Source organism: Mustela nivalis (genome assembly GCF_964662115.1).
Source record: "Mustela nivalis genome assembly, chromosome: 6".
NCBI lineage: Eukaryota > Metazoa > Chordata > Mammalia > Carnivora > Mustelidae > Mustela > Mustela nivalis.
In genome coordinates this window covers 10,077,069-10,099,852 of record NC_139025.1, presented here as the reverse complement: position 1 = coordinate 10,099,852, position 22,784 = coordinate 10,077,069, and the positions used below count along the sequence as shown (strand labels likewise).

At 42.0% G+C, this 22,784-nt stretch overlaps 2 protein-coding genes across 5 annotated transcripts in view; both read right to left on the bottom strand.

Annotated features, from left to right (window-relative positions):
* Nucleotides 1-22,784, bottom strand: part of SYNE3 (spectrin repeat containing nuclear envelope family member 3) — a 978,380-nt gene that overhangs the window by 646,083 nt on the left and 309,513 nt on the right. The window lies entirely within an intron of this gene.
* Nucleotides 1-22,784, bottom strand: part of DICER1 (dicer 1, ribonuclease III) — a 70,940-nt gene that overhangs the window by 38,502 nt on the left and 9,654 nt on the right. For 2 of the 4 annotated variants that reach the window (XM_082736269.1, XM_082736267.1), the window contains exons 2-9: nucleotides 11,470-11,533; nucleotides 10,484-10,584; nucleotides 6,519-6,706; nucleotides 5,559-5,721; nucleotides 4,226-4,356; nucleotides 3,177-3,311; nucleotides 2,577-2,737; nucleotides 566-734 (exon numbers count right to left, since the gene is read on the bottom strand). In XM_082736269.1, coding sequence (XP_082592395.1) covers nucleotides 566-734; nucleotides 2,577-2,737; nucleotides 3,177-3,311; nucleotides 4,226-4,356; nucleotides 5,559-5,721; nucleotides 6,519-6,632 — 873 coding nt within the window. In that variant the 5' untranslated portion in view covers nucleotides 6,633-6,706; nucleotides 10,484-10,584; nucleotides 11,470-11,533. The remainder of the gene's footprint in view (nucleotides 1-565; nucleotides 735-2,576; nucleotides 2,738-3,176; nucleotides 3,312-4,225; nucleotides 4,357-5,558; nucleotides 5,722-6,518; nucleotides 6,707-10,483; nucleotides 10,585-11,469; nucleotides 11,534-22,784) is intronic. The other 2 variants (XM_082736268.1, XM_082736270.1) reach the window with 1 other exon arrangement.

Genomic DNA, 22,784 nt, shown 5'->3' with positions numbered 1-22,784 from the left:
CCAGGCTGTAACCGAGGAACTGTCAGCTCCACAGGCAAGTAAAAGACAAACCAGGTGCAATACAGACTTAATGAGAAATCAAGGATCGAGAAGAGTCTAGGCATTGCTCCTCCAGAGCAAATCAGCAGGAAAGAAACGGAGACTCAGATTCAACAGTCTTTTTGAGCTAACCATAACTGTTAGCTAACCATAAACTCAACCCAATATGCTTTGTTCAATGAGAAATGTTCAAAGAGATAAGAAGATAAGGCCTTAAATTAAAACATACTAGATAGCCTCATCAGAAACATGTTTTCGTTTCGATATTAAAAAGAAACAGGGGCACCTGGGTGGCTCAGTCGTTAAGTGTCTGCCTTCAGTTCGGGTCATGATCCCGGGATCCTGGGATCGAGCCCTGCATCGGCTCCCTACTCAGTGGGAGGCCTGCTTCCCCCTCTCCCACTCCCTCTGCTTGTGTTCCCTCTCCTGCTTTGTCTCTCTCTGTCAAATAAATAAACTTAAAAAAGAAAATAAAATAAACAAAAGCCTTTTATTTTGCTTTCTCTACTTACTTGTACATGCTTACCTGTTTAGAAATTAAAGTAGAATCTCTTTCCTTTGAATGCACAGATACGTTACAGTCGTTGATAAAGTTAAGTGCTTCCTCTAGCTCCACCAGCAGTCTGCCGTAGAGGCCACTTCTGTCCGTAAATGGCCCACAGTCTACCACGATCTCACACGGTTGAGAAGTGTATCTTTAACAGGGGAAACAGAAATTCTCACTGGCACCAGAAACTCACTATAGCACTATAATCCATTATGACATGCCTACGCCTTGCGTTCATGGGCAGGCTCGCAGAGGTCTTCCTAATGGGGTACTCACTTTTATCTGCACCTGTGCTCACTTGGAAGGGCTCAAGGAACGACTGCCTAAGCCTGACATTCAGAGATTTCTGTGGATCTTGTCATTACCTTATTCTCTCAAGGTTTCTGTTTTAGTTTTTAAGTTTAGACTTTCGACTTCTGCCTTCTTGGGCATCAAGAAGCTCAAAGAACACAATGATTACTTCTTGGAAGCAGAAACAGGGATGAGGGGGCAGATCCTAGAGGGAAGGCTGTTATCATTTAATCTATCCACTTCCATACTATTTGAAATTTTTGGCATTTGCCAATGTCAGTTTTGTTTTAATGTGTTTTTAAGGTATCCTCGTAAGGAAAGGTCACCTAATTTTCAACCAGTTATGGTATCATCCTTGGATCCCTTATGCCTTTCATAAAATATGACAACCAGAACAGCACATAGTAGTCTAAAAGCACTAATAATGATTAATAAAGACATACTTAACTACTACAGTTCACATTATTTTCAATCAGCATTTATACTTAACCAGAGTCACGCTTAGAAAACTAGGAAGTATCAGATTTAACAGATCACTTAACAGTTTTACTTAAATGCTCTAACACACCTACTTCTGAAAACTTCAAGTGTACAAGCCCACCAATCTAAATCGGGGCAGATAAAAGCAGAAGTAAAGCCTTTTACCTCCACCTCAGATCATTTAGGCTCCAGAAGTCAAAAACAACATGTCCAAAAGGTGCTGAGATTTGTTCGTCCTACGGCATTGGAATCCTTAAGTTCCATGAATCTGAAACCTTCCTTTTCATCTCATTCTACAAAGAGAACTTTCCCCAAGCTTCTATTTTTTAATAGAAGAGATCTTCTCTTCTAAATGGCGATGTGGCAGGCACATCGCCATTTTTAATGAGACTGATCATCAAAGAATCCCCTGAAACCACTGTCCGTGCCATTTTCTAGGGTCTGGGAGACCATAAGATGCCCCCTCAGTGGCTTCGGTTAGTGGCCTCCAGTTAGCAGCTTCAAAGCTTCAAAGCCCAGATTGATTGAAGTCCACATCCTCAGAAATCAGCTCCTCTAGTTGTAAGTGTTCTAAGAGCCACCACCTGATCATCTTTAGCCCTGCTGAAAACCATATCTAATAAGGATACTTGACTATGAACTGAATTATACTGATTTAAAAACCGAACTTCTTTAGGCTCCCTTCCACCAACTCAAGTCAATGTGTGCATGTGTGCGCATTCTACTGAAACTCGAAACAGCCACCTTCTCAAAGACATGAACCTGGAAAGCACACATAGCTTTCTCAGACACTCACACCCATTTTCCACACTACAGGGTGTTTCCAATCATTTTAAAACATATTGTAAAATACTGAATTCTGCCAGTAAAGGAGTGCTCTTTCAAAGGATCCCGTGGGACACTTAGGTGGGAACCACCAAGCACACATGGACAGAAAAGCACACCAATTTCCTGTCTGAGTTCCAGGTCCTCGTCAATGTCCACAAACAGTTGGGGCCCACGCTTCTACAACCTTCTCTTGGAGTGAAGAAACCCCTCCATCCACTGGTCTCTGTGAACACAGGGTTAGATCCTTGCCCTCTTGGGCAACCGTCCCGATAGAACTCTCCACCTCACTTGCTCTGCTCACCTGAACTGGCGCCGGCCAGGAGAGCCTACAGAGGGACAAGGGCAGAGCTGGGTGCTGGCCACGGGAAGGCCGCCGAGCCCCAGTGCCTACCTGTCCAAGACTACCAGGTCAGTTGCGGTTTCAGCATTACTCTTCAGAATTTTCTCCAGTTTCTGAATCTTTTCTTCCAATTCCTCAGGATCGCATTTCCCATTTAAAATGGAAGCAGTCAGTCCCAAAATACGAGGACACGACGGACAATTTTCACAGAGCTAACACAACAAAAGATACTGACGGTCAGTAATTCATTCTGCAAGGCCGGAACAAGAGACACTGCTGTGTTAACACAGGTCGAGAAGATGGACAGATACTAAAAATATAACTTACGGAGTTACTGTAGCTTGTTTAAAAGACCTGCTTGTCAAAAAGGCTCATTTACATATGCTATGAGAGATTAGATCATTAATTTATCACAGATCATGTACTTTATTTGTATCATTTTAAAAATTTTATTCTAGATTTAGATTTATTATAGGTTACTTATGATATTTCATTATCATAGATTTAAGTAAAAATTAATTTAATATTCATTCATATATGGAACCAAGTTCCCCAATCTGGTAACTAATATTACAGTTTTTGATATATAAAAACACTCCTTAAGCTCAGTAATTTGACTTGAATTAAGACTGATAACATCTAAAACTTTACCTTCATAATTTCTCGGTAGGGGTGGTCTAGGATTGCAAGATGACACTCATCAAACACCAAAAGGTTAATGTCTGACAGTGATAAGTAACCATTTTTCAAAACATTCAAGGCGACAGAGCAAGTCATAACGAGAACCTAAAAGAAAATGGCATCAGCATAAAAATGTGCCCTTCACCAGCCTGGATACACTTAGACTAAATCAGATTACGGAAACATCATATTTGGGTGAAATTAAGAAATTCATTAGTCAAAACAAAATCTAAATGTATGGAGCCTTACACTTTGGAGTCAAGGAGCAGAATTTTGAAAATACAGAAAGAGATTATGAGAAAAAAAATCCTTGATAACAGAGACCATGTTGTTAACGATAACTCTACTAAGTACTTCAGGTTTTTAGGGTCCAACAGCCATACTTTGACTGATAAGACCTATCAGTTTAATCAACTCACAAAACAATTCACCTTGTTTTCCTCTTTTTTCCCATTAAACGGAGAAGATTTTCTGGATGAAGGCGCAGACTCAATATTCTTTTATAGTGTCGTCACTCATCACCGTGCGGACATTTAACTGTTTTATGGATGAGGACTCAGCCCCACAGGTGAGACACACTCGTCCTTATGGACAGCTCCCGGCTGGTGAGGAAGCCCCTCCTAACCACGTCACCCACCGACACCCAAGAGTAGCTCAACTCGTGCCGCCTCCACAGAAACGGATCACTGAGAAGAAGTCTCTCAAAGACCCAGAGATCTCAACCAAGAAATACCTCCAGTTTCAAGACCTTCAACTCAAGCATAAATTTTCTGAAAAGCAGGTTATCTACAAGTGGGAAATAGGTCACCAGAAATTGCATTTTTTCAAACAAGTACATCACAGTATAGAGCTGATTCTCTTCTATGAAGTAAGACAAAGAGGATGTAAGGGCTAGATTTTAGGCTGACAAAGTACAGGGCAGTACAGCAAAGTACAGTTTTTGAGGTTACAGGTGATCTCACGAACGAAGCCAAGGATCTGCAGGGATCTGAAAAGTGAAATTTCTCTAGGAGTCTCACCTGGTGCTTAGCAAACTCTTGGTTCCATTTCTCTTTTGTCCAAGATGCGTTTACTTCTAGGTTTGAGTACTCCCCAACCTTGAGATCTGAATGCGTTCTGACAGCTGATACTTGTTGAGCAACCTGGTTTGCTGAAGACAAATATAATATTTCATGTAAATATGAAAAATCGTATCTTGGAGGTTCTCCAGGCTACCAGTGATTAAGACAGCTAAGGAAATCTTTATTACTATATATCACAGCTAATCCCAATTTTTCAGATAGCCAATTTAAAATCCTGTTTCCAAGTTCATCCTCCAGAACGCACTCACTAGATCTAGATTCAAGACCCCACCCTCTGTCATTCCCTTCAGAGAACCTTTCACCAACTTCCTTATTTATGGCTGATTTTCCCCAAACCAGGAATGTAACTTCTAGGCTAGAATGGTAACTACTCCAGATCTACCCTCCTGTTTTCTTCAGTAAAATCAGGTCGTTTCACTAAGAAATATATGTTTAAAGTACATGAGAACATCACACACCAAAACAATCTAAAAAAAAAAAAAAAAACAAAAGGAGAGTAGCGGCAGGGTAATACTCACGCCCTACGAGCAGCTGATACTCTTAATACATAATGCCAAACCCATACAAACCAGTATCATAAAGTCTTACTGAATATCTAACTCTTAAGAAGCATCCAACTTCCCTTCTGTAACTGGCATAGCAAAGTCATAAATCAAAAAGTTACTGCTCTCATAATCAAGCACCCTTTGACATACTTTGCAAAGCTAAAACATCAAGAGCAAAAATAACTGCCAAGGCTTAGATTCGATGATGTTCCAAAAAGTCACTCAAGCAAAGAATGCAGAATCAGAATTAAATGCAATTACGTTTAATGGAGCGCCTGGGTGGCTCAGTGGGTTAAAGCCTCTGCCTTCAGCTCAGGACATGATCTCAGGGTCCTGGGATTGAGCCCCGCATCGGGCTCTCTTCTCAGCAGGGAGTCTGCCTTCCCCCATCTCTCTCTGCCTGCCTCTCTGCCTACTTATGATTTCTGTCACATAAAATTTTAAAAAAAAGAATCTTAAAAAAAAAAATGCAATTACATTTAAAGAAAAAGCTGAAGTCTAACCCCCATAGAATAAAATGCTAACACTTAAAAAAGAGGCCTGCTACAAAGTTAAGAAAAAAGTCAAAAGGATGTCTCTGCTACCACAATTTCAACAAAGACATTATTTCTCGAACTCTCAATACTTTGAATAATCTAACTGAATGCCCACAGAGAAAATGGGCATCACCATAAACTCTCATGCAATTTCCTCCACGCAATTTCATAAAATAATTTTTTTATTACCAGAGTTGACCAAGAACACCGTCCTTTTTCCATTTCTGTTGAAGTCTCCCCTGATCTGATAGGACAGCTCTTTAGTGAGTAGTACTGCGATAAACGTCTTCCCTGAGCCAGTGTTTAAACAGACGATGGTGTTATGATCCAGAGCTGCTTCAAGCAGTTCAACCTAGAAATACAGCGGGGGGAAAAGATTATACACTTCTTACCGAAGTACAAGGTTGGGAAAATCGAATTTTCTTTTAATCCAGGAAACGTCACTGTTTTCTACAATCTCCCTCTGATGAATCTGCCAAGAAACAGACCTTCTGTATCTGTACATAAGAGTCATCACAGGCCTGTGACTGTGGGGCGCCTGCGTGGCTCAGTGGGCTAAAGCCTCTGCCTTCGGCTCAGGTCATGGTCTCAGGGTCCTAGGATGGAGCTCCCTGCTCAGCAGGGAGCCTGCCTCCTCCTCTCTCTCTGCCTGCCTCTCTGTCTACTTGTGATTTCTCTCTCTGTCAAATAAATAAATAAAATATTTTTTTAAAAAAAGTCTCTGACTGTGCAGCTGTGTTGTGTAAACATGCAAGGATGTTTTTCAGGGGGACAGAAAACTTCCCAAGAATCTGAATGACTGAGTTTATAGTGACCGGGGTCCCGCCAGCTCATGGTTGTTCAAACCAATGTCAATTCCTGCGCAGCTCGTGAGGACAGACACACCCAAGTGGGTATTAAGGAGAGGGGAGGTTTTCAGAGGGGAAAAAAAAAATAAGGATGTTCACAAATAAAACTATCAAATCAATTACCCGGCAGCTGTTAGAAAAGAAAAGGGCTATTAAGAACAAAATTATCTGGAATGAGAAAATTAATCAGAGGAGGAGAGCTTGAAAAGGTAAAAGGGTTTTATATAAGTCGTGTCAACGATATGCTAATTTATTCAATTTTAGTGAAAATGCTCCAGTATTAGAGTGTTCTCATTAGTACCTGATATTTTCTTGGCGTGTAAATGTTATCATGAATTGCTTCTTGTTGCCATGGCAGTCCAAAGAAAGGACCCATTGGTGAGGAGGCAGGGGTCATGAGCTGCAGGCCTGCCATGCTGAGGGGCTGCAAAGCAGGGCTTTTCACTCATCCAGTGCTTCTTTCATTGCCTTCTGCTCTAGCACAGCTTACTACAAAAGGGAAAAAGAAGACCATTACACCACCATGCAGGGTTAAGAACAAAAGAAAGCACAGAACAAGAGAAACATCAGCATATCATTCCTATGGACCCTTTCACACTTTTCCTATAATTGTTTTCGTTTTTTCTTGATCTAAGAGGATCATTTTAAAAAGTCAAGTGTTCCACACTCTCCAACCCGGCAATTCTACATCTAGAAAGTTATCTGAAAGAACTAGGCGACTACACAGACACACGTACACAAGTATATATTGCTGAATTATTCCTTGAAAGCAAGAAACACCTTCGAATGTACGAACAAAAACACGAGCTAGGTCAATCATGGTAGAGTTACACAACGGAATCCTTTGAACCCCCAAAGAAAATCCGTGTCTATATTTAGTGATAGAGAACTATGCCTTTTTTCATCCAGCTTTAAACACAATATGAACATGATGCCTTTTTAAACATATACATACATACGAAGCACAGTTGATAGGCACTTAAATACATTTCAAACATTCTTTGTCAATTCTTTGATGCCATTATTGATAAACTTATGAGATAATGGATGGAGGGCGCTTATCACTGCGCACTGTGCCTGCACATAAGAAAGATTCAAAAGCCTGCCAACATTTTATCGTTTTATCAATAGCCCATAAACACACAAGATCTTTTTCTCAATTGACAGCCTATCACAATGGCACAATTGACCAAATATTTAAATATGTACCTTTAAAATTACACACGTACTAGATAAATTAAAGCCAACGCACCATTCTGTAAGTTTTTCATGGTACATAAGCACTTTTTTGTGTTTCATGCACGCTTTCCCAATGAGAAATTTGATTCTGTAAAATGACAGACTAAACAGGAGTCTCTCCTAACCTGCAGATAGAGGGTTAAGGTCTCAAACCTCACCATGAAAGTCTATCAGCTTCTGACTGCCAACAGAATTTACTTGCCCCTCAAGGAAGTTTTCACCCTCATCCTGCTTCGGAGCGCTCATTGTTACCACTCTGCGAAACCGGAAGGAAAGAAGCCCACTCTGTTCCTTGACATGAACCTCTGACTCTCCTGACATGTGAAATGCACAACCGTGACACAGCAGAGTGACCGAAGCTGTCCCACCTGATCACAAGGAGTCTCAAGTGTAGTCTCTTTTAGGCACAGGAACGATACTACGTCCGATTCCAGGGATTAGCTCAGCTGACAGCTCAGCTGACAACTCAGCATGCAGCTAACGGCAGCGAGATCCTAAGCCAGCAGCAGGGGTCCCAGGGCTGCGGTGGACCAGGACCTCCGCGGGGCAGGTGCCACTGGACCAGACAGCACAACCTTCCTCGACACCCTTCTCAGAGGGAGATGGCAAGCCAAGGATTCTGGAGTCCACGCTGACAGCTACCATTCTCCCGGAGACGCAACGTGCTCTTTGTCTACTCAACCGAAGCCCAACAGCCATCTTTTTACCCCACACCTGGCGTCCACTTTGCTCAACTCCTCAGGCCCATTGGTGGCGCCCGCCAGCTCATGGTTGTTTAAACCATTCTCAATTCCTCCGCGGCTGGTGAGGACAGACACACCCAAGTGGGTATTAAGGAGCAATGAGGTTCATCAGTCAAGCTTTTTACTCCACACGGCTGCACAGAACCCGAAGTCAGACCCACCACACCTACCCCCCAGAGACACAGCAGGTCATTCTGGAGGCCCCCAGCCAACACAGCGGGCGCTTCCCACCTGACCTCCAGCCCGGTGATACCTCTCGACATCTTCGTTGCGACAGGCTGCCCACTGTCTGGAATGATTCATGCTCAAGCCTGACCAGCTCACTTTTCGTCCAAGCCAAATGCTAATCCAAGACCATCTAAAACATGGCAAAAGGTGTCAGGAATAAGGCTACATCCTGGCAGCTGGCGAGAATAAAATAGGAAGAAGGCAGCAATGCAAATCCCCAAAGACCTCTTCCTCCACCTCCAACACCACATACAGCCAGGAACCCTCAGCACCCCTCCTCCAGCCACTGTCACCGCTGTCACCACTTCATCTCACAGGCGTAACAGCAGTAATAATAACAACTAATTGCTCCAGAGAGGCAGTCTAAAAAAGACTATTTTAAAAAATAGTCCATTTTTTAAAAGAGAATCTATAGACTTCAAAAAGGAATAAAACATAAAGAAAAACTACAGAAGTCCTCCAAATTAAAGAAGACTACAAAGAGGCACAAGAGCTAAATGTAGCGAGCGACCTCCGACTGGGTCCTGTGCTACAGGAAACGCCATCAAGGGCATCACAGAGCCCCTCACGAAACTGTTCAGGTCAGTGAAGCCGGTAACTGCGCTATGGCTGTTAAGAAAGTATCCTTATTCCTAAGAAATACACCCCAAAGCATCTTGGGGTAAAGAGCCATGAGATGGATGCCACACATTCTCAGATGGGTCAGAAAAAGAAACCACACACACACAGAGAAGTGTGCAAAGCGAATGGGGCAGAGCACATGTTCTTTCTCCTATGCTTACTCTTGTAACTTGGCCTGTACGTTTGAAGTTATTTCCAAATAAAGACTTTTAAAAAGCCAATAAACAAAAATGACCGGCTGGACTGGGATTTCCTTGCGTACAGGGGCTGTAGGTCTCATGGGGATGACTTGGGTCATACTGTATCCAACCAAACCCAGAACATGGTAAACAAGCAGGGCAACTATGCAGGATAAAAAGTGTCATAAAAACCTTCCAATCAGAGGGCAGGGCAGGGGGCTGGGTCGGCTGAGCAGCCGCCTTCAGCTCAGGCCATGATCTCAGGGTCCTGGGATGGAGCCCCACGTCTGGCTCCCTGCTCAGCAGGTGAGCCTGCTTCTCCCTCTGCCTCTCCTCCTGCTCATTCTCTCTCTCAAATAAATAAGATCTTGGGGGGGAAAAAAAAAGCTTCCAAGAGCTTCTGTCTGCCTTTCAAATTTTGTCATCTTGCACATATATGCACAGAGAGACACACACATACACGCTTTATCCTTCTCCAGCGCACGTGCTACCCAAGAGCAAGATGCACGTCTCATTGTCTGCAGCTCCTCAATCTCCTGCTACAACACGCCGTACGTGCATTTATGTAAGTATCTGATGAACTCAACGAGAGATTCATGAGTGTCACCCAACAACTGTGGACTGGTCACAGTTCAAAAGCCAGTTCTCTATGTTTTGGAAATCCACGCCCTCCCCAACCGGAGGGCGGGGTGGCGGGGTGGCGAGGAGATGGGCGGGAGAGGACCTGCAAGGCAGGGGAGGACGGCAACTGAACCCTCAATGAACTTCTCCATCATGTCGTAACGGCTAAGTTAATCCTCATTCATTTCATATATAGTGGCTGGCCCCAGAGATACACTTCCTATTTCTATTCCTAGAAAACACAAATCCATGATGAAAAAATTGAGACGGTTATCCAATAATGTGGAAACAGAAAAATCTACAATTTTGCCAATTTTTATTTTCTCTGACATGTTCAAATAGATTTTTTTTTCCTCAACTCGTTCTTAATGAGAAGTTCTGAATCCCTGCTGGTCAGCAGAAGTCCTGCAGTCTCGCAGAAGAACTCACTATCAGGTGAGCAGCTTTCACGGAGCCAATAGACAACTCCTCCCAACTAGTTTTCAATCACAGATCTTAACTTTCTGGCCAATCTACATTCATGAAATCGGTGAGGCTGTTTTGTAATTTCCATCTATTATTCACTCAGAAATAATGGAGTAAAACACATGAATAAACACTCTTCCTCCTCCGCATATGATAAGTCACAGATTTACCGTGTTAATGTTTGCGATCTCTGTGTTGCTGTTGTCTGAACTGCACTTTGACATTGTGATAGCGGTTTATTGGAAAATCACAGCATGCCCAAGCTTCTGCTCTAAAAATAAATGCAAAAATAGCCAAATGTAAGATTCCTGCACTTAAACAAGAATACAAACACATCTTATAAGAAAGCCCTATTGGCATGAGGAGTTAAATAAAAGACCACTATTTTGTATTAAATTTTACACAAAAGACATCTGGGTTGTTGCTCTCTGAACACAGAACGAGAGGACGCGCTATAACAAGCGCATGCCTAATTCCCAGAGCTCGGGGGGAGAGAAAAAGCTGGACGCAAGTCCAAGAAAAGATTTCCAAATGGATACAAGGAAATCTAAAGATAGTGCCGGGACAATGGGGGGAAAAAAAAGAAGACAAGCATGTGTTATTTCCTAAATTTACACACACGAAAGAAATAAAGATCACCAGGAGAGGCACTCGGCAGAGAAATCCCAATCACTCGATACACAGACGCAACTGGTCAGTGATTTCAGTGTCTCAAGATGGAATTAAAAATGCCACGGTTAAACCCATACCATGGCCTCTTTTACAGAACACATTCGCAAATAAAAGAATGCAGAACAGAGCTCAACAATACTGTTATAAATGCATACAAATGTAGTGTGGTTCTCCTCAGAGACTACAGTTCAGAGAGAAGGGAAGCGTGAAGCCCTGAGCCAGAAAGCTTAACTGAGTCACCAGGTGCTGATCCGGTCAGCTGTGACCCCCACTCAGGCTCGTGCTCAACACCCTGGACGGCTTCGCTACCAGCAGCTCGGTGGGGGAGCAGCTGTCACACGCATCTCCGTCTCGTCCAGACCGCGTGAGGACAAGGACATGCTCTGGTTACACTTTCTCACTTCAGAGACAAGTTTGATTTGCTAGAAGGTTAACAAAGCAGAATGGGGAAACCTTAGCACTATTTTAATATGTACATATTTACCTCAAAATGCTGATTCTAAGTTCTTTCAGTTTCCAAGTCTGTATTAATTCATAACCTAGGTAACCTAAAAGCAATCAGAGAGAGTATTTTAGAACACACAACTCATTTTTTAAAACCAACTTTAAGAATATTCCTATTTGACAAAATTTTCACATTTAACTTATCAGAATAGGATTCCCGAAAACTCATTTTTCTACCAAAAGTGTCAAGAAAATAGTACATGTCTCAAAGAGCTGCCTTTAAAATTAGTATTTATTATGTTCTAATACAAATGAAAACGTTTGAAAGTTGTTAGCATAATCCGGTGAGCTATACGGGAGAATCCCTGAAAGTACATGACATTTTCCCCCAGTAAAATCTGGCTTTCGAAGTCCCTGAACACTATGTAAGTCAGTACCATGGGGTCAGTCTGCATTTCTTAAGCTCCCTCCCTACTTGGAGGCTTAATTCCACTCTCCGCTGCCACCTACGCAGATGCAAACTCAAGACACCAACAAGGCCTGATGTGTCCTGCTCTACACTGTTCCAATCCACGTTCCCGTCTTTTCTAGAAACACCCTAACTAAAATAAGAACACTGATATTCCTTTAAACATCAATGCAATTCCACTATTACAAAATTACTGCTGAGTTATCCGAATTATTTCCCCAGACTACTCTGTACAGAGATACATCAGGGAGTTAACACACCAAGTACAAGGACAACTTATTTCATGTGTTCATGAATACAGAACCAACAGGCCAAGTTCTTTCACTTTAACTGATGACCGTAACTTCTATTACAGACATGCAAACTCCTGTCTGATAAGCCCCTTTAAGATGACTGAAAAAGACGTGCCACATCCCAGACGCTCAGCCAAGTTTTAGTACAAACCAGCAGACTTCACCCACATTAGCATCTAAATCCGGTATGCAGCTGTAGCCCTTCAGACAAAGGCTTGTAACAACAGACAGCTTAACCCTGCTTATCTTATGTCTAAAAGCATCGAGAGCTTCTTGGTACACATTTCTAAAACTGGCAACAAAACTCCCAACTTAGTCTTTTTATTACTACGTGTCACAGATGCTGATACTGTTAACTTCACAAGTATCACTGTCCAAGATTTCCATCCTACTCCCATGAAGCCCAAGCAGGACTACTATAAAGTCCCGCGTCCTGAGCAAAAGACAAAATACACAAACACACACACAACAGTAACACCGAGACATTAAAACAGCGTCTAAAGTACTTCTGTAAGCTAACAAATAAAAGTAAGAAATGTTTGAAAAGCCTTTAGAGGTCCTAGTAACAAATATGCTATGGAGATCTAGGGCATTATTTTAACCAACCAACCCTAAAATCATTTAAGGGAATGCTCGGTGATACATGCAAACAGGTTAATACAATTACTGGCATAAAGGCAAATTAAAAATAAAAGGCTTGATTCTCCCAGGCAATAATAAAGGGAAAAGCCTCCTTCCCTCTTCCTTTTGTTCACAATTTCTCAATCTTCTCCAAATGTAAGTGAATCTTTTTAAAGGCTAAATAGCCTCTTCCCAGTGTCACATCTCAGGATCGTCTCCCTAAGGACCTGAAAGCCATCCCTGAAACAGAATCATCGAGAAAGACAATGCCTGATCTCCCAGTTTCCTAGGAAGAGATGGGCCTAATTTGTCACTTGACTCCCCCCAGTCATAAAGATGTAAGGAAATGAGCAATTCTGCCTTGAAAAACATGGGTGTCAAGTGTCTAACCAATTAGCTATACAAAAGAGTAGGTCTCTTCGGGGGACAGCTTGTGATGCACATCACACTCTGGTTTCACGCTTACTAGCAATAGGACTGCTTTCTTCCCTCTACTTCTGTGGATAGGTTTTCTGGGACAGGGAAGATATTCTGTTTTTAATTCTATTTCCTCAAGACTGGTCTTAAAAAAAAAAAAAAAAAAAAGGACATAAACTATATCCTCAAATAAAATCCATGCCAAATAACAAATTTCCATTTCTTGGAATTTGAATACTGGAGAAATCTTAGAATATGCTGCCCAGCTACAGGAGGGAGACAAGCTTTTAAAAGGAAGATAGAGCTAAGTGGGCAAACACTTAACTACATTAAGAAGGAACCTGCACACAGAAAGGATCCAAGTTGTTTAAAAATCACTCCCACCAGACTCTTCTCTAAATTAAAGTAGGAGCAGGAGGAATCTCAGCTGTTTTTACCTTCAGAAGCCAAGATGATGTCCTCATCCCTTAGTCCTTTCTCAGTCACCCCTCAGAGAGGCCCGCCATGGATAAGGGGCACAGAGCAAGACCACCAGGGATCTGGAGAGCAAACCTTTTTTTTTTTAAAGTATCTTTCATTTAAAAAATCATCTAAAAACAGGCAAAGGGTCCAATGTCAAGACAAGGGTTTATCAAGCTACCTCTAATCCTTGCCTGTTAAATAACCCCGGGCTATCAAGAGAACTCAGTAAGATCACGTCTGTTAAGCTTGGTAGAAAGTTCCCCCAACACAGAAAACTCTCAATATATGGTAGTATTTACAAAACTATACCCCCACCTCTATCCAAAACCTTTGTTTTCAGGCAATTCCTAAGACTTTATTAATCCTAAGATTTGGCATAGGAAACACATTATCATATACATTTAAAGTATACAAAACTTTATACAGTATTTTTAACCAGATGAACCTGAAAACCACAAACCACGAACTACCTAGTCATCATGAATTTACAGTAGAATGAAAATCAAACATTTAAGTCACAAAATTCGGTAAACAGTGTGAAATAAAATTAAATAGCTTTGTGTCCACTAGTTCTCTTTAAAAGCAAAAACCAAGGGGCGCCTGGGTGGCTCAGTGGGTTAAAGCCTCTGCCTTCGGCTTGGGTCATGATCCCAGGGTCCTGGGATGGAGCCCCGCATCGGGCTCTCTGCTCCGCATCACCCTCTCTCTCGGCCTGCCTCTCTGCTGCCTACTTGTGATCTCTGTCAAATAAATAAGTAAAATCTTAAAAAAAAAAAAAAAAAAGCATACTATACCTACTTCTGTCTGGCTCCACAAACATCACTGAAAACATTACTTCACTTAGCCATTTCTCACACAATGAAATGCTACATGATGGGAAAGAAATCATCATCAAATGGATAAAGTCTGAGAATATAAAAATACCCCCAAAGATAGGAAATAAGCCAAACACCCATGGTATATAAAATAAGTATTTCAAGGATTTCTCAACTACCATTCGGTAAATATAGATTATGAAAAGACTAAGGTGGAAAGACCGGATCGAAAGACCGAAGAGAAAAGAAAAGGGATAATAATTTCAAGAATATAAGCACCGGCATCTTCAGAAAATGAAATACACAGTACAAGAGAAATACTTCCATTTTTACTGTTAATTGTTAGGTAGGGGCCAAGGATAGGCCGCCCCCAAGATGGGCCACTTTGGCACGGAGATTCTTTTGAGCTGAAGGCAAGGAGACCCTGTGGGCTCCAAAGAAACTTCTGCCCTTCCATTAAGCACATAAAAGAATCTAAATCAAGGGTCTTTCCCGGAGTAAGAGCTATTAGCAGAGATCAATTTTATTGAAGTGACCCATCTCTAAGGCAGAGCAAACATCTAATCCCCAAACAGCTGCTCTTCTCCTTATGGCCCCGTGAAGTGCTTTCCTTTCCTCTGCGGTCCCAGACCCTCTGCCCTTCCCCTTAGTTCTGGATGACCCACAGACTCTCGCTATGCCCGCCCATCTTTGGAAGGTCCACGTCCGCATGGTCTCCCTGTACTTACACTATTACATTTGATTTTCTCCTGTCAATCTCTCAGCCAGTTTGAGCCTCAGCCCAGTTGCAAGGACCTGGAAGAGGACAGGAATTCTTGCTCCCTGACTGTTACATCTGTCGTTATTAATTTACAATCCTTGCGTACCAATCTATCGTGAAATATTAATGCACACACACAAACACACAAAACCCTCATACAGAAATGCTCTCCTCCTCATTACCATCTATAAATAGCAAAAAATGCCCCATGTCGAAGACCAAATGAGGGGACGGTGTGGTGGACTGTGGTTCATCTTACATGATACAATTCAACTGAGCCATTAAAAATGATGGAAGCTCATACTGAACAAAAATGGTTACGGTATGGCATACAATGGGAAAGAAAAAAAAAACAGTAGAGCATTTCTATTTACAAGAAGACCATGATTAAGTCAAGTTAAAAACTAAAGAAGAAAAGGAGGAATGGAGAGAAAATTCAGCCCGAAATTCAGGATGGGACTGGATTACTGCCACGAGCGATTCCTTTCTTCTTAAAATTCTTCTGCATTCTAAAATTTCCTACAATTTGAACAATTTATTACATTTAGAATTGGAAAACAAACTTTCATACTGAGGATAACTTCTAGGATGACAATAGTTTAGATAGAAATGATTCTGGGGGCACCTGGTCAGTTCAGCCGACGGGGCACGCAACTCTTGATCTCAGGGTTGTGAGTCTGAGCCCCATGTTGGGTGTAGAGATGACTTAAATAAATCCATCTAAAGAGCAATGATTTCGCTTTAGGTTAAAAACAAACGAAACAACAAAGAAAACAACAAACAAAAAAAAAGCAGTTTTTAAAACTCCCTTAAGCCATCAGATGTAGTTAAAACTTACCCCAGTTTCTATGACTTAAACCACAAATTCATTAGCCTTCTTTTCTTGTACTACTCTGTAAACCAGATAAATTTCTGGGTTTCTGTAAATCTGTAACAAACATATTATGTTTATACTTCAATGTCATTATGCCTAAAATTAGATTTATCCAAAACTGAAACTGAATACAGGTCAAAGAGCATTTTAACAAGTATCACCCATCAAAATCTCTGTATAAAAAGTATCTCTAGGCTGCCAGCCAATGGCCCACGTACTTGGAATACTTCCTATAAAGACAACATTCCAACATACCAAAATGGCAGCCAGAACCATCCCTCCCCTTCGAGTGACCTACAGTGGCATTTACCCTTCAGTTTTGTTTCAAGAGAGGCAAACGCTTAATAAACCACCGACTTTCAAGGTCAGTTTTAAGGTTAGTGTTTGATTTTACGTTTCTGTACTTTACTCAATAAAAACACTGCTATGCTAGAATGTACTCCATTCATGACCACGTTCTAGCCTATCTTTTATATGCCCTGTAAGAACATCCATGAAGGAAAAGAGGCCATAATTTTCTACATTAGCTGTTCTAACACAATATAATGCATGTATATTGTAATACAAAGAGAGGTTAGTCCTGAGACAAAATGAGTCTGAGAGACTGCTGAACACGATGACTCTGGAAAGCAAACACCTTAAAAGTTCCAGGCAAGGGGTAAAGCGCCACACTAATAGCTATGTGCAAGACCCCCAGCCACTCACGTTATCTGCTTTCCCTTTTCCCTAGAGAGCTGTGACAAGTATATCCCAACCTTCAAATGAGCCTCTGTTTCTGGGCCCCCGCCCCCCTCTGTTTCTGGGCACAGATTCCCTGCAAATCCTCATGAAAACGGATATAGTCACACTATATCTGTCAGGGGAAACCTGACAGACACCACCCTCCACCAAAGTGACCTCATCAGTACTGGGACAGCCTGACATGTACCTCCTAAGTGTGATGAACTGAGAAGGAAGTATCATTTATGCACTTTTCTTGCCGAAAGTGAGAACCCAGAATCTAATCATGGGTTAGCATCAAAACCGAATCTGAGATGCATTTTACAAAACAACTGGCTTGTGCTCTTCAAAAATGTCAGCTGTCATAAAAGCTGAAAGCTGCCCAGCAATTCCAGATTAAGAGAGTGAACACACATGACCACTACACACAATGCACATTGCTGGATCAGAGAAGGAGCGCCGCTGCGAGGGACGTGACCGGCTGAAGGGTGAGCAGACAGGCCACCTGAAAACACGCCGCCCTGCCGTAAGGGTTATTCTGAGCTGAAGGCAACAGAGAAATCGCAGATACAGGAAAAATTCTCTACAAGCGGGATGTAAGTGTTGCTTTTGTGAGTGTCCCTCGTCCCCACTCCAGCACCAGGAGGAGGAGATGACAATTACCACTAAAGACACCCCTGACTTGCACCTGCACAAACCCCGTTACCAACCCCTACTGTCTTCTGTCATCTGTTCACCTTCCCACAACCTACACCCCGAAAAGCCCAAACTCCCCCATTCCTTTGCCTTGTCATTTGTCCACAATACATGGCCCTTTAGTAAAATGGTACAGAAGCTCTCCAGTCCAGCCACTTCCTTGGGTTTCCACTCCTTCGGGGGAATCTCCAGGGTGCACACAAGATAAATCTTTTCTCTTGTTCATCTGTCCATTGTTGATTTAATTCACAGGCTCCACCCACGAAGAGCACAGAGGGAAAACTTTCTCCCTCCCCCTACAGGGACACTGGGGCAATTGAACTATCATCAATGAATGCTAAATTCTCTGAATTCAATAACTATATTGTGATCATGTAAGAGAATGCTCTTGTTCTTTAAAAACAGACCTTGAAAATATTCAGTAGTGAAGAGCATAATGCCTGCTACTTATTCTAAAAAAGTTCAGAAAAATAACAACTATATGCAGGAGGTGTGGGGGGGAGAGAGAACACCCAAGTGTGGAAAATAATAACTATTGGTAAATGTAGCTATCGGTATAGGAATTCTTCATACTATTCTTACAACTCATAAGCTTGAAAATATTTTAAAACAATATTAAAAATAAAACTCTACTACAAACTGATACATACGTTTGACTATCATAACACAGAAAAATGGAAATTGTCCAACTGTACTTCTGGGCAGTCTAAAGAGTAACACTTAAGGTGATTTTCCCTATTTAAATGAGCTTTAAGTCCTGCCCCTTAAAATCATTCATTCATTCAACAAATACTTAACGAGCAAGACATACATACTACAAACCTGTCTTCTGGAGAAGGTGAGGACCGGACTGGAGGTCAGTTCGAAGGACCAGCAGTACCAGCCCCATCAGGGAGGAGACGGTGACAGGGCATCACAGGGGTGAGGAGACAGTAACAGGACACCATGGGGGTGAGGGCATGTGGAGAAGCACAAGGACACAGGCGAGTCAAGCTGCAGAAATTACAAGCAGTGTGCCAAGGCACCGTTCCCATTCGAGTGTGGCAAAACAGTGCAACAGGTTAAGACAAGGCAGGGCCGCATCCTAAAGGACCTTAGCACACAGCTCCACGAGGCTCCGACTCTCATCCTGGGGAATTCAAGCGAGACTGGGGCCCCTGCTTCTCTATTCTCAGCATCCAAAAAGGGCTCTCCCCTAGTTCATCTCAGCCGAGAACAAATCTCTATACGAGGCAGGAACAGTGCAAGAAAAGACAAGAGGCTCCTGAAGATTCCTCTCTCCATGAGAAGACATTCCTCTTCCTGGTTATAATCCTGAATTATGCCGGAACTGCCCGTCTGCACACTGAGAGTCCCCTGTGCCAGGTACTGTCCAGACTTATCCCGACCCTAGAGGAACCAGAAGGGTTGGTCACATTTCCAGCTACAATTCTCTATCCTTGGGGGCCAATTGCATATTTCCACTTGGAAACAGATCCACACTTAGCTATCAAGGGAACTTGGGGCTGTTCCCAAAACTAAACTAATCTAATAAGAAAGATGAAGATTCACTACTGCTAAATATAATTTCCAAAACTATATCCATTACAGGAATTAGAAAGAGCTTTCAAAAAAGAGAAGAAACGTCAGAATAAACACAGCCTCCTAAGGTAACCACCCTTGTTTCGCTCAATTATGTCACAATTAAACCCTGGACACACACATTACAGAAAGAATCCAGATGAAAGAGGAAAAAGAAGTGGGCTCCAAAGTCAGAGCGGTGACAGAATCCTTCGGTGAGTACAAGATCTTGGGCAAATGACCTTGTCTGCCTTTCCATGTAAGCCCCATTTCTACCACAGGACCCGCAAAGATGTTGGCCTCTGGCTCCTCTTCCTCCCCTACACAATCCCACAACATACACACTGAGTTCATTAGTTAAGTCAAATCTGCAGATCACTAAAAAGACAGGTCTAACTTCGTGTACTGGAGGCGGCGGGGGGGGGGGGGGTGCGCTGGAGAACACTGCGCTGGAGGCACGGTGAAGAGTGTGAGATGTCACTGACACATGTGGGGATTACAAAGGATGGGAAAGGAGCAGGAACAACTACAACTGGAGGGTCATATCTCCCAGAGTATTTATAACCCTTTAAAAAAACAGAGAGAGAAAGAAAAAGAAAATACAGGAAAGAATCCATAGTAGACCAAAGGCCCAAACTGGCAGCCACCATACCTTGCAAAGCCGGGGTGCAGTTAACATCCTACGCTGTCTGAACATGAGCAAAGCCTAAGACACGCAATAGGTTTCAGAATCTTCCACATCTGCTTACACCTTACTGCATGGGTAAAGTCTGGCACGCGTAAGGGACCGATATCGTAAGTAAACTGTCAGAATGACAAGGGACGATGTGATACACAATATGAACGCTAAAGGCAGAAGTAAATATTTGTCATTTGCCAGACCCAAGCTCTTGCCCAGGATTACCAACAAGCACGAGTCCCAGAAAAAAAAACAAAGTGATTAAGAACAGAAGAAGAATACTAACAGAGCTCAAAGCAGTGCACAACTAGGTTTGAGGAAAACATGAGTCAAACCAGTATAGCAAGACGGCTCAAAACCTTCACTGGACTCCCCCAGCACTCAGGCTAGAATCCAAAATCCGTACTACATATGGCCCTGCATCTATCTCTAACTGGGATTGTGTAACTCTGCCACCTCCCAACAGCCGTGAGGACCTCTCAGCACCTCCACCAATGCCTTCCTACCCCAGAGCCTTTGCACATGCTATCACCTAGCTAAGTGCCCTTCAACCTGTAGGTCTCAGAGCCACTTTTTCAGAAAGTCAACAGTTTCAGTGAAAAGACAGTAAATCTGTACATCCAGAACCAACTGGGGTGCCAGGCACAAGCTGGATTTTTTTAATAAATGAATACATGCTGACAATTCTCACCAATAATAAGCAAAACTTTAAAAGAGATTAATTGAATACTGGCTGCCCCCCTCTGAAAGAATTATTAAGATACTATTATTTCATACTTTAATCACTTTTTTTATGTTTATTATCCCTTAGAAACAATCCTACAAGGCACAAAGAACATGTTAAATTATAATTCACTAGTCTAATCCAAAATGAATGCAAGTCTTTAGAAAACAATAAATCCAAAATTAATCCAAAATGGAGCAAAGTTAAAAATTTAGCTCCAAGGGGCACCTGGGTGGCTCAGTCAGTTAAGCGTCCAACTCTTGATTTCAGCTCACGTCATTTTCTCAGGGTTGTGAGACTAAGCCCCGTGTGGGGCTCTGTACTGTGTACAGAGCCTGCTTAAGATTCTCTGTCTCCCTAGCCCGCTGCCCCTCCCCCCTCCTCTCTAATTAAAAAAAAAAAAAGCTCCAAATCTAATTACAGATTTCACATAGCAAAAGCCTTTGAATATAATTTGTTTTCAGGGAACTAACTTTGACCATTTAAATCACACTAGAACAAAAAAAAACCTAATTCAAGCAGCATTAACCACTGTTAATTCTCCCACAAACAACAATGAAGAATATTCCTCATATTAAATCAGTTAACAATGTCTAAAAAAAAGTTGCAGTTTTCCAAATGGAGCCAAGTTTTACCTGGTTATTTCTATTTTTAGTATCAATTAGTTCTTAGTAGCCACTCAAGATAGTATTTTAGAAGTGGGCAAATTCTTTGAAAAATATAACCTACCAAAATTAACATCTGAAGAAAAAGAACATTTGAAAAGGCCTATAGGTTTTAAAGAAAACAGATTATTAAAAACTCCCAAGCCCAGATGGCTTCACTAGAGTGAATTCTTCTAAACATTTAAAGGAAGAACTAGAATCTTAAACCCTTCAGTAAGACTGAAATGAGAGGGAATACTTCCCACCTCTTTCCAGGAGACCAGCATAAACTTAACACCAAAACCCAACAAGGACACTACAGTAAAGGAAAATTATAGACCTATCTCTCAAACTAGAAATGCAAAAATACTAATCAAAATATGCAAATAATCCAAGAACATGCAAAAAGGAGAATGCATTAACACCCATTTTGCTTTATCACAGCAATGCAAGGATGGCTTAACATGCAAAAGTCAACTGACTTTCACCAGTACTCAGTATAAAGCGTCAATACTTAAGACAGGGTGGGTAATGACACAAGAAAAGACAATGCAACAGAACACACTATGGAAACAGACCCACACATATAAGGTTATTTAATTAGTGACAAAAACAATACTGCACTGTGGTACAGAAAAAGATGATCTTTTCAAGTAACAACCAAGTTAACTATGTATCCAGATGGAAAAAGCAAGTGTTGACTCATTCCTCAAGTCATACACAAAAGTCAACTCCAGTTGGACTGCAGTTCTAAAGGTGTAAACTAAAACAAAGAAGTGTTTAGAAAACAACCTAAGAAATGTGCCTGGGTGGCTCAGGGTTAAGCATCTGCCTCCAGCTCAGGTCATGATCCCAGAGTCCCAGGTTCTAGCCCTGCATCCCCACCCCAGGCTCCCCGCAGAGACAGGAGCCCGCTTCTCCCACTGCCCCTCCCCCTGCACATGTGCGCGCACACATGCATGCTCTCTCCCTCTCTCTCCCATTCTCTCTCAAATAAATAAAATCTTAAAAAAAAAAAAAGGAAACAAGATAATACCTCCATGTCCTTCAAATGAGCAAAATTTCTTAGAGGAGACATTAAAAGCACTCATCATAAAGGGGAAAGAATGGACAAACTGGACTAGATTAAAATTTAAAATGTCTGTTGGTTACATGACCTGATTACGAAAGTGAAAAGGCGAGCCAGGGTAGAAGATACATGAACAATTTCTACAGATCAATAAGGAACAAACAAGTAAATGAACAGTGGACAGAGGACTTCACCACACAGGATATCCAACGGTGAGTACTCTTCAAATGCAGTTAGAAGGATGCAAATTAAACCACAAAGAGCCACTACCACACCCATCAAAATGGCCAAAATGAAGAGGACACAAGTGTGAGAACCAGGTGGAGCTACGAGAACTCTCCTACACAGCTGGGAGAACGGTCAAGGGGACGTGTATGTTCTGGACATGCACATACCCAATAACGGATACTCCATTCTATGTGCACACCCGACAGAAATACACATATATTCACCAGAAAACATGCACAAGAACTGCAATATCCGTAACAGCCCAAACCAAAAGCAAGGTGTATGTCCACCCACAATGCAACAGACAAGGAAAGACTGACATAT